The following is a 13,144-nucleotide window of genomic DNA, read 5'->3' on the forward strand; positions in this document are numbered from 1 at the left end:
CGACATTTTGGTCTGAATTGGACCATTTACAAAGTCTCACAGTGCTCCCTTTTCTTAGTACAGTATTTGACTGGCTCCTCCTCCTTCTTACTTCCTCACTACTACTTCCTTCCACCTCCACTACTACTATCACTACCACTTCCTGCCTACATATACCCTTCCTGCTCTACTTCTCGTTAGTGTGACTTTGTAAATGGTCCAAGTCGAACTGAAACGTTGTCGTAAGCTCCTCACTTCTATGTGCAGGTTATTTGTGTATCATTCCAGTCACGGTATTGTGCCTTTTTTTTTTATTTATTCAATGCAAAATGCAATCATATATTCTCCATAAGTTATTCAACACAAGCTACCATAACACTATTTAGTTAATGAAACTAACAAAATCAATAATTAAATTTTATGAAATTTAATTGCTATAAATTTTATGCCAACTAATGTATCAAAAGGAAGTCAACTTATGGAAATAGGAGATTGTAAGAGCATATAACATTATTACATTAAAGTATTTCTAGTTTTTGGCAGTTCTGCACTTGAGAATATAAATCATAATTTAAAAATGTTCATATTTTCATTACTTGTGTAACTACAGTATGTCTAAAAATGAGTAGACACCAAAAGGAAATCTAAATAAAATTTGCCAATTAAAATTACACACATTGTGAAAACTATACTTGAGAAAAAATCCACAGAAGTGGTAGCAACACTGAGCAGAACCTTAACCTTCAACACTTATTTAAGTTTTAGCTCAAGTATTTGGAAAATATATTTTGCTAGGCTTTTCTCCTTAATGAGCATATTAACTGCAAACAATAACAGTGAATGCTGGAGTCTCTGAAAAAGAGCACAATTGGTATGTATGACAAGTATTCCTTGTGTATTAAGTGTTCTGGAATTTATCAAGAAGATCCAATATTCTGTCTTGCTCTTCTGCCTGACTTTCAGAACTGCTATTATCTCCTAAGTTGCTTGCATACTCTGTTGAAAGACATGATCACTTAAGTCATTGTTTTATGCAGTGATAAAATGTGGGTAGAGTTATACACACAGCTATGTTGCTGGAGTTTTTTCATATAGTATTAGATACTCATAATTATACTATTTTCTTATGACACATACTTGGCATAACAATATTAAACAGAATGAATAATGAATACAATACATACAATTAAGTATAAAAAAAAAACATCATACCTCTCATTATGTTTTTAATAGTCTTGACAGAAGCATTACGGAGGTTAAGAATTTTAAGAACTCTTCTTTTTATGGATGGTGGTCCAGTGGCACACACATCCAGCATGATGTAATCAACCAACTGTAAGGTAAACAAACCCCCATCCAATCGCCTCAAATACAGGTCATCTTCACCTAAATTCTCAGCCTGTAAAAAAAATTAATTACATGTATAATTTTTTTAGTTAAACAACCATCTTCAGCTAAGGTTGGGTGACTAAAAGAAAACACATTCGCCACCATTCATTCAATTGCTGTCATGCCAGAAGTGTGTTTACCTCACAATTCAGATTACCCTCCAACCTGGACCCATTATGTACCTCTGTAATCTTTTGACTACCGCCCACAGGATGGGTATGGGGTGCATAATAAAGATATTAAACTAAACAACCTCCGACTCCTTCAGAGTGCAGGCCTGACCCCTTCCCACCTCCAGGACTTAAGTCTGGCTAATCAGTTTCAACAAATCCCTTCATAAAAGTTACACTGTAAGCACTCCAACATCAGGCCCATTAAAAAACACCTGTCTCTATTTGCTCCTATCTAATACGTTCACACAAGCTTAATTTTTTTTTTTTTTCAACAAGTCAGCCGTCTCCCACCGAGGCAGGGTGACCCAAAAAAGAAAGAAAATCCCCAAAAAGAAAATGCTTTCATCATCATTCAACACTTTCCCCACACTCACACTATCACTGTTTTTGCAGAGGTGCTCAGAATACAACAGTTTAGAAGCATATACATATAAAGATACACAACATATCCCTCCAAACTGCCAATATCCCAAACCCCTCCTTTAAAGTGCAGGCACTGTACTTTCCATTTCCAGGACTCAAGTCTTAATATGAATTCTAAATATCATTTATAAGTAAAATTAAGATCAAATATGATAAAAAATATATGCAAAAACTAAGAAAATTTAGACTAAGTATACAGCACTAAATTCTAGAAAGCACAATGCACTGCTCAGTTTGCTAGGCTGAGCACCATTTTGTCTGGCCAATAACTGACTGCACAACAGAATGGACACTACATTCCCTTAAGCTAAGCCACAATGTGGGTGATACCTCACTCTAGGCAAAGAAGACCAAACAAGCCAAGGGCTATATACAGAAACAATATACATATTTTGTATAATAATACATGTACAGAACATACCATGTCATGACAAGCTCAAATTCTGGAAATGAAAACTAGACAATGTTTCGATCTGACCCAGGCCATTATCAAGCTATGCAACAGTGCTGACTTATTCTAGCCATGATAGTATGACTTATTTTTCTAATAGTACATATATTAGGGCCCCACTTTACAACGTTTTGCTTTATGGCGTTCCACTAATAAAGACATTTCAAATTATGACCAAAGCTCGCTATACAGCTCCCCCTGTCTTTCTAATACGGTCACCGTCACCCACCCAGTTTGTTTACATTCTCCGTGAGCTCCGAGTCTCTCCATTATGTTTAGAAATTTTACAAAATTTCTAGTGTTTTAAAGTTATTTAATATTTTATATATACAGTGGAACCTCAAATATTGAACTTTCTTCATTCCAGATGGCTGTTCGAGTGCTGTTACTGAATGAATTTATTCCCATCAGGAATAATGTAAATTAGATTAGTTCATTTCATTTCAGCACTTACAAAAATACACTTACATAATTGGTTGAGTTGGGAGTAGTTCGACATTTGAGGTTCCAATGTACTCTGATAATTATTATTATCATTATACAGTATTATATACTCTGATAAATATTATATATACTCTGATAATTATTATAATAATGATAATAATAATAATCACTCTGAGGTGCACTAAATGTCATATAAAATGTTAATATAGACATTTTGCTTAATCCGTCTATATTTTTTCAAAATTATATAATAAACACGCTACGTAACATATAAACATGATAAATACACCCACAGTAGAATAAATTAACATAAATATGAGATTTTCTTCTTATTCTTTTTAGTAATTATTACAGGAAAAGGGGTTACTAGCCCATTGTTCCTGGCATTTTAGTTGACTTTTACAACACGCATGGCTTACGGAGGAAAGATTCTTATTCCACTTCCCCATGGATATAAACGGAAAAGTAATAAGACCAAGAACTATTAATTCAAAATCAAAGAAAACTCAGATGAGTGTGTATAAATAAACATGTACATGTATGTGTAGTGTGACCTAAGTGTAAGTAGAAGTAGCAAGACATACCTGTAATCTTGCATATTTATGAGACAGACAAAAGACACCAGCAATCCTACCATCATATAAAACAATTACAGGCTTCCGTTTCACACTCACTTGGCAGGACGGTAGTGCCCCCCTGGGTGGTTGCTGTCTACCAATCTATTATTTGGGACCTGATGATCTGTTGGAGTGTGAGCAGGGTAATATTTAGTGAAGGGATTCAGGGAAACCAGTTATTTTTATATAGCCAAACTTGAGTCCTGGAAATGGGAAGTACAATGCCTGCACTCTAAAGGAGGGGTTCGGGATATTAGCAGTTTGGAGGGATATGTTGTGTATCTTTATACGTACTGTGGACCCCCGAGTTTCGGCGGCATCGACTTTTGTGAAATCCGACTTTCGGCAAGTTTTTTCGACAAAGTTTGGCCTCGCGTTTCGTGATTAGACTCGTGATTCGGCGACCGTCCAGTACCCGTCCGCCCGTCACCGCGCACACAAAGCCAGTCTCCCACGCCATTCATACTCAGTGTGCCATTGTTTACTAACACGTGACCATCACCCCGCAGGTTCATACATAATAATCCATTGTTTTTTGTGATTGCAACTGCTAAATAAGTCACCATGGGCCCAAGGAAAGCTAGTGCAAGCCCTTTGGTAAAGAAAGTGAGGAACATGATCGAATTCAAGAAGGAAATCATTGAAAAATATGAGAGTGGAGTGCGTTTTACAGAGCTTGCCAGGATGTATGGCAAACCCCATTCAACCATCACTTCGATCATGGCGAAAGGAAAGGAAATAAAGTGTGCTGTTGTTGCAAAGATTAAGGACATTTGTGCAAAGTGGACTGAAGTGCAAACATTTATGGATGAACTTCACCCTAACAAAGCTCTTGCAGGCCGTATTGGCAACATGTACAATGACAGTGTTGTGTCCCACTTCAGACAAATCTTAAAGAAACGCCAGAAACAGAGCTCTCTGGACAGATATTTTGTGTGACAGGGTTCCAGTGACTCTCAAGTTGTTCCCAGTGCCAGTGTCTTTAAAAAAAAAGAAAAGAAGTAACCCCAGATAAGGACTTCATACCTGAAGTCCTAATGGAAGGAGATTCTCCTTCCAAACAATAGTGCACACCTTCCTCCTCTCCCCTCCTCCTGTCTTCCATCCACCCAGAAGTCTTCAGTAAAGGTAATTGTAATGTTATTATTATTTTTTATATGCATGTACTTGATTTCTCATTGTTTTCAGTATGCAAATCTTTATTTGAAAAAAAATATTTTATTTTGATATTTTTGGGTGTCTGGAACAGATTAATTTTATTTCCATTATTTCTTATGGGGAAAATGGTTTCGCCATTCGGCAATTTCGACTTTCGGCAGGCTCTCTGGAACGGATTAATCACGAAATTCCGGGGTCCACTGTACGCTTCTAAACTGTTGTGTTCTGAGCACCTCTGCAAAAACAGTGATTATGTGTGAGTGAGGTGAAAGTGTTGAATGATGATGAAAGTATTTTCTTTTTGGGGATTTTCTTTCTTTTTGGGTCACCCTGCCTCGGTGGGAGACGGCCGACTTGTAAAAAAAAAAAAAGAGAGAGAGAGAGAGATTTTTTAAAGCTGTGTTATCGGAGTGTTGGGAAAAAAATAACATTTTTCTCTATTCCAACACCAAAGAAAATGTGTACACAATAGTATTACTGGGGTTAACTGTAGAAAATTATTCCTTCTGTATGCCTTCACTCAGTGTTATTCCTTCTAAAAATGGTGTGTTACATGAGAATGTGGAGACAACTTGTACACAATGTAAAGTGTTTGTATTATGATATAAGCTTTACAAATATGGAAATGAACATGTATCAACCCACCAAACATGTTCATCTATTTGCTTACATACTCTGCGGCTACCTGTCCTCTATCATTTACCCGTTCTATCTCGTTTGCTCACCTCTTACCCTACATTAAGACTACAAATATTTTAAGGTAAGTAATAAGTGGAGCAAGGGGCTAGTAACCTCTTCTCCTGTATAAATTACTAAATTTAACCCTTTGACTGTTTCCGACGTGTAAATACGTCTTACGAGCCAATGTTTCTGACGTATTTATACGCACAAATTCTAGCGGCTTCAAATCAAGCGCCAAAGGCCTGGTAGGCCTACATGAGAGAGAATAGGTCTCAGTGGTCGGTGTGCACCCTGTGAAAAAAATCTGGGACCCAGCGGTGCATTGTGGGAACGCCATGTTGTTAGTCCATTTTCACCATGCCTCTCGGTAAGAAGTTCCTCACTCCTCGGCAGATTGGAGGTCTTTTGTTCCCAAGTGATAGCTCTAACAGCGATGAAAATGTCAGTGACAGTGAATTCCAGGGTTTTGAAGTGAGTGTTACCGGAAAAAGTGCCCAGGATAAAGTAATTAGTGATGAAAACCCAGATGACCCACAACCTTCCACCTCTGGTGCTCGGCCGGCTTGTTCACGTTCACGTTCGCCTGTACCAGGACGAAAGAGGAAACTATTTGCTCGTGTACAACACCCAGATGTTAGCAGTGATAGTGATAGTGATTTCAAGGTCATTGAAAGCAGTTCTAGTGACAGTGAGAGTGAATATTCCCCAGTGAAGCGGCAGTATGTACGACGTAGCATGCGGTCTGGTAGTGTTTCATATGTTGTTCCAAGGGGAAGGAGAAACTCTGGGAGCACATCCCGTGGCCCTACACCACGACCTGATAGTGAAGATGACGATATTGTAACGATGGGTATGAATGATGTGAGTGATGGAGCAGGCAGTGGTGGTGATAGTGAGGGTGGCACGGCCCATGTGGCACCATCAGTGGGCCACGCTACTACCCACGCTGCTGACTCTGCACAACAACCAGCCTCACCCTACCCCACACTCCCACAACCTGCACAACCACAACCACGGTACAATATCCAGACTCCACCAGCAGACCGCATCTGGGATTGGCAGGACGGTGACGAGTTTGTTCCCAGTCCCCATGACTTTGATGAAACACAAAGTGGAATAAAGCCATCTTGTCCACTTGGGAACAATGCCAGTGAACTGGACTGCTTTGAGTTATTCTTCGATGAGCCCCTGACGGACATCATTGTCAGGGAAACAAACACATACTGTGATTACACCATGGCAAATACAATTCTCTCACCAAAATCACGTCTACACAAGTGGAAGGAGACAACTGTGGCAGAGATGTACCTGTTTTTTGCCACAATAATGCTTATGCCACATGTGTATAAGCACACTGTCACCACATACTGGGCAACAGAACACCTGATTTCAACTCCAGGTTTTAGTGACATTATAGGTGTCAATCGTTTCCTGATACTGTTACGTATGTTACACTTTTCAGACAAAACCAGGCCTGACAGAAGCGACAGGTTATATAAGATCAGAAATGTGTTTATGTACCTGAAACAAAAGTGCTGCTTGTATTTTTATCCCTTCAGGAAGCTTGTTATTGATGAGTCCTTGATTTTATTCAAAGGAAGACTCTCATTCAAGCAATATATACCAAGCAAGAGGAAACGCTTTGGTATAAAGCTATTTGTACTGTGTGATTGCAGAAGTGGTCTAGTTTTGGATATCATTGTGTACACTGGCAGTAATACTTTGAGAGATACCATGAAGTTATTGGGTATCTCTGGTGATGTGGTTCGAACAATGATGGAACCAGGGGCATATGTTATTTACTGATAACTGGTACACAAGCCCCTTACTCAGTGATTTCTTGCGAGTGAACTTGACAGACGTGTGTGGCACAGTGCGTGGTAAACATATGCCAAGGTTCGACGCTGGCACTCGCAGAGGTGAGGTGCAAGCCTTTGCTGCCAATGACATCATGGCATTTCGGTGGCATGACAAACGTGATGTCACATTGTTGACATCAGTTCACAGAAACGAAATGGTACCCAGTGGCAGGGACAAAAGAGAGACCAATGAACCCATTCTAAAGCCTGCAGCTGTCATGGACTACAACCTCAATATGCGCTTAGTGGACAAATGTGACATGCAGATTGGGTTTGCAGACTGTGTACGCAAGAGTTATAAGTGGTATATCAAACTTTTTTTCCATCTTGTTGATATCTCTATGCTAAATGCTTATAACATATACAAGTTGAAGACCAGCAAAACACCAAAATATGGTGAACTTTGCCTGTCAGTAATCAGACAAATAATTGCAAAGTACCAAGGAGCAACTCCTGCAATAGACCAGCGCCCACACACGTCATCTCGTTTCAGGCCTGGTGATCACTACCCCATACAACTGCCTCCTACTACTGCCAAGAAAAATGCTCAGAAGAGGTGTTATGTATGTATGCATACCACAAAATGCCCACAAACACGCAGAGACACTCGTTTTATGTGTGAGGAGTGTGAAGTGCCCCTCTGCATATACCCATGTTTCAAAGAGTTCCACAAGCTGCAGCAGTTCTAGGAACGTGTTTAGTGACTGTACATATGTATATATATTATGGAACAATAGTAATAAACATTGTTTTATATTGTTTGTTTGTGTAAACAAAGTGTATACACAAACTAATAGTGATAAAGTTTGTTGTGTTATTGCGTTGTAAACAATGAGCGTATATTTGAAGAATGCACCTTACATTGGTCTCACAGGCCACATAAGTTACCTGGAACAGAAAAATATTGAAAAATGCAAGAAACCTTTGAATTAGACAGCAACCACCCAGGGAGGTACTACCGTCCTGCCAAGTGAGTGTAAAACGAAGCCTGTGATTGTTTTACATGATGGTAGGATTGCTGATGTCTTTTGTCTGTCTCATAAATATGCAAGATTACAGGCATGTCTTGCTACTTCTACTTACACTTAGGTCACACTACACATACATGTACACATTTATTTATACACACTCATCTGAGTTTTCTTTGATTTTATCTTAATAGTTCTTGGTCTTATTAATTTTCCTTTTATATCCATGGGGAAGTGGAATAAGAATCTTTCCTCCGTAAGCCATGCGTGTTGTAAAAGTCAACTAAAATGCCGGGAACAATGGGCTAGTAACCCCTTTTCCTGTAAAGATTACTAAAAAGAATAAGAAGAAGAAAATTGTCAAAGTGGGAAGTCTGAATGTGCGTGGATGTTGTGCAGATGATAAGAAAGAGATGATTGTGGATGTTATGAATGAGAAGAAGCTGGATGTCCTGGCTTTAAGTGAAACAAAGCTGAAGGGGGTGGGAGAGTTTCAGTGGAGAGGAATAAATGGGATTAGGTCAGGGGTTTCAAATAGAGTTAGAGCTAAAGAAGGAGTAGCAATAATGTTGAAGGATAAGCTATGGCAGGAAAAGAGGGACTATAAATGTATTAATTCAAGGATTATGTGGAGTAAAATAAAGATTGGATGTGAAAAGTGGGTTATAATAAGCGTGTATGCACCTGGAGAAGAGAGAAGTGTAGAGGAGAGAGAGAGATTTTGGGAAATGTTGAGTGAATGCGTGGGGAGTTTTGAATCAAGTGTGAGAGTAATGGTGGTTGGGGATTTTAATGCTAAAGTGGGTAAAAATGTTATGGAGGGAGTAGTAGGTAAATTTGGGGTGCCAGGGGTAAATGTAAATGGGGAGCCTTTAATTGAGCTATGTGTAGAAAGAAATTTGGTAATAAGTAATACATATTTTATGAAAAAGAGGATAAATAAATATACAAGGTATGATGTAGCACGTAATGAAAGTAGTTTATTAGATTATGTATTGGTGGATAAAAGGTTGATGGGTAGGCTCCAGGATGTACATGTTTATAGAGGGGCAACTGATATATCGGATCATTATTTAGTTGTAGCTACAGTTAGAGTAAGAGGTAGATGGGAAAAGAGGAAGGTGGCAACAACAAGTAAGAGGGAGGTGAAAGTGTATAAACTAAGGGAGGAGGAAGTTCGGGTGAGATATAAGCGACTATTGGCAGAAAGGTGGGCTAGTGCAAAGATGAGTAGTGGGGGGGTTGAAGAGGGTTGGAATAGTTTTAAAAATGCAGTATTAGAATGTGGGGCAGAAGTTTGTGGTTATAGGAGGGTGGGGGCAGGAGGAAAGAGGAGTGATTGGTGGAATGATGAAGTAAAGGGTGTGATAAAAGAGAAAAAGGTAGCTTATGAGAGGTTTTTACAAAGCAGAAGTGTTATAAGAAGAGCAGAGTATATGGAGAGTAAAAGAAAGGTAAAGAGAGTGGTGAGAGAGTGCAAAAGGAGAGCAGATGATAGAGTGGGAGAGGCACTGTCAAGAAATTTTAATGAAAATAAGAAAAAATTTTGGAGTGAGTTAAACAAGTTAAGAAAGCCTAGGGAAAATATGGATTTGTCAGTTAAAAACAGAGTAGGGGAGTTAGTAGATGGGGAGATGGAGGTATTGGGTAGATGGCGAGAATATTTTGAGGAACTTTTAAATGTTAAGGAAGAAACAGAGGCAGTAATTTCATGCACTGGTCAGGGAGGTATACCATCTTTTAGGAGTGAAGAAGAGCAGAATGTAAGTGTGGGGGAGGTACGTGAGGCATTACGTAAAATGAAAGGGGGTAAAGCAGCTGGAACTGATGGGATCATGACAGAAATGTTAAAAGCAGGGGGGGATATAGTGTTGGAGTGGTTGGTACTTTTGTTTAATAAATGTATGAAAGAGGGGAAGGTACCTAGGGATTGGCAGAGAGCATGTATAGTCCCTTTATATAAAGGGAAAGGGGACAAAAGAGACTGTAAAAATTATAGAGGAATAAGCTTACTGAGTATACCAGGAAAAGTGTACGGTAGGGTTATAATTGAAAGAATTAGAGGTAAGACAGAATGTAGGATTGCGGATGAGCAAGGAGGTTTTAGAGTGGGTAGGGGATGTGTAGATCAGGTGTTTACATTGAAGCATATATGTGAACAGTATTTAGATAAAGATAGGGAAGTTTTTATTGCATTTATGGATTTAGAAAAGGCATATGATAGAGTGGATAGAGGAGCAATGTGGCAGATGTTGCAAGTATATGGAATAGGTGGTAAGTTATTAAATGCTGTAAAGAGTTTTTATGAGGATAGTGAGGCTCAGGTTAGGGTGTGTAGAAGAGAGGGAGACTACTTCCCGGTAAAAGTAGGTCTTAGACAGGGATGTGTAATGTCACCATGGTTGTTTAATATATTTATAGATGGGGTTGTAAAGGAAGTAAATGCTAGGGTGTTTGGGAGAGGGGTGGGATTAAATTATGGGGAATCAAATTCAAAATGGGAATTGACACAGTTACTTTTTGCTGATGATACTGTGCTTATGGGAGATTCTAAAGAAAAATTGCAAAGGTTAGTGGATGAGTTTGGGAATGTGTGTAAAGGTAGAAAGTTGAAAGTGAACATAGAAAAGAGTAAGGTGATGAGGGTGTCAAATGATTTAGATAAAGAAAAATTGGATATCAAATTGGGGAGGAGGAGTATGGAAGAAGTGAATGTTTTCAGATACTTGGGAGTTGACGTGTCGGCGGATGGATTTATGAAGGATGAGGTTAATCATAGAATTGATGAGGGAAAAAAGGTGAGTGGTGCGTTGAGGTATATGTGGAGTCAAAAAACGTTATCTATGGAGGCAAAGAAGGGAATGTATGAAAGTATAGTAGTACCAACACTCTTATATGGGTGTGAAGCTTGGGTGGTAAATGCAGCAGCGAGGAGACGGTTGGAGGCAGTGGAGATGTCCTGTTTAAGGGCAATGTGTGGTGTAAATATTATGCAGAAAATTCGGAGTGTGGAAATTAGGAGAAGGTGTGGAGTTAATAAAAGTATTAGTCAGAGGGCAGAAGAGGGGTTGTTGAGGTGGTTTGGTCATTTAGAGAGAATGGATCACAGTAGAATGACATGGAAAGCATATAAATCTATAGGGGAAGGAAGGCGGGGTAGGGGTCGTCCTCGAAAGGGTTGGAGAGAGGGGGTAAAGGAGGTTTTGTGGGTAAGGGGCTTGGACTTCCAGCAAGCGTGCGTGAGCGTGTTAGATAGGAGTGAATGGAGACGAATGGTACTTGGGACCTGACGATCTGTTGGAGTGTGAGCAGGGTAATATTTAGTGAAGGGATTCAGGGAAACCGGTTATTTTCATATAGTCGGACTTGAGTCCTGGAAATGGGAAGTACAATGCCTGCACTTTAAAGGAGGGGTTTGGGATATTGGCAGTTTGGAGGGATATGTTGTGTATCTTTATATGTTTATGCTTCTAGACTGTTGTATTCTGAGCACCTCTGCAAAAACAGTGATAATGTGCGAGTGTGGTGAAAGTGTTGAATGATGATGAAAGTATTTTCTTTTTGGGGATTTTCTTTCTTTTTTGGGTCACCCTGCCTCGGTGGGAGACGACCGACTTGTTGAAAAAAAAAAAAAAAAAAAAAGAATACCGGGTGGGCGGCAGTCGCCGCTGTTGCCGTACGCACATCAATTTCTGCAAACTTTGTGGCTCTATATCTCGGTAAGTACTGATGGCAAAAATTTTTTTTTAGGCTTAAAACACTCACAAAAATATTCCTAACATTTTCATACGATTTTTTTTTCGAATATTTGGCGACATAGAATGACAGTTTCAAAGAGGGGCCTGAAACAGTCAAAGGGTTAAAAAGAGAAACTTTTGTTTTTCTTTTTGGGCCACCCTGCCTTGGTGGGATATGGCCGGTTTGTTGAAAAAAAAAGAAAAAAAAAAGAAAAAAAAGTAATAAGTGTACTGTATATGCACTTTATTGCTCTAGGGCACTTTAAATGCCTAGTATATTATGTGTGGGTGGGGTGGCCAGATGGGCTACCATACCTATCACACCTGACTTTCTACAAATAAATACTATTCACCTTGCACCTTATGTACATGTAATAAGACCATTAAGACTACAAATATTTTAAGGTAATCAATGAGTGCACACTATATATTCATTTTATCGCTCTAAGGCGCTTAAAATGTCGTAGTGTGGGTGGGGTGGGGTGGAGTGGCTGACTACCATACCTACTATGCCTGACTTCTTACAATAAACACTACTCACTTCTCACCCTACATTAAGGCCACAAATATTTTGAGGTACGTAATGAGTGTACTGTGTGTGTATTTTACTTTTTATTGTTTTTAATGCCTAGTTCTATTTCTAACTTAATATATGTTAGTGTAAACTTATTATCTGACATTTATAAGTGGAAACAAACGGCATCTGCTTTCCGGCAATGTCCGCTTTCTGGCGGTAGCCTGGAACTTAACTTGCCATATGAGTGGGGCCCTAATGTAATACAGTATGTAATGTAAAGTGAACATTCAGGCCTTCTAGTAAATGACCATATCAGACACTGTCTATTACTGCATGATTAAAAATATATGCAATAATGAAAAAACACTTTCAACACCCTTTCTCTAATTCTATTATCAAATGAAGTATTTACAAAAACTAATAAACCTCTCCCAACACCATGTACCTTCACTTTCAGCTCATGATACTGTTAATATTTTCAAAAGCTCTTCCTATCCATAACGAATAACAGCAAATATTCTCCCAGATACTGTACAACATTCAAACTATCTTATGGAAGTTACCTTAACTGCTTATATATATACTCTTGAGTTCTCCACATGAGAAATAGGTATGACAGGTCACTTTGTTAAGGTCCCTCAGCTATAATGTGGAAAAACAGTAAACTGAGAGACAACCACTGTCCTTTTACACTGACTATATTGTTGTAATGAATGTAGGCAGGTTGGCCCACTGCCATACACCACCA

General features: G+C 39.0%; 1 protein-coding gene across 2 annotated transcripts in view; it reads right to left on the minus strand.

Annotated features, from left to right (window-relative positions):
- Nucleotides 1-215: 215 nt before the first annotated feature.
- The window catches only part of LOC128691663 (beta-catenin-like protein 1), a 245,888-nt gene continuing 232,959 nt past the window's right edge, over nucleotides 216-13,144 (minus strand). For both annotated transcript variants that reach the window (XM_070088844.1, XM_070088843.1), the window contains 2 exons: nucleotides 1,192-1,378; nucleotides 216-975 (listed from right to left, as the gene is read on the minus strand). In XM_070088844.1, the coding sequence (XP_069944945.1) occupies nucleotides 878-975; nucleotides 1,192-1,378 (285 nt within the window). In that variant the 3' untranslated portion in view covers nucleotides 216-877. The remainder of the gene's footprint in view (nucleotides 976-1,191; nucleotides 1,379-13,144) is intronic.

The sequence above is a fragment of the Cherax quadricarinatus genome, chromosome 26 (assembly GCF_038502225.1).
Source record: "Cherax quadricarinatus isolate ZL_2023a chromosome 26, ASM3850222v1, whole genome shotgun sequence".
Classification (NCBI taxonomy): Eukaryota; Metazoa; Arthropoda; class Malacostraca; order Decapoda; family Parastacidae; genus Cherax; species Cherax quadricarinatus.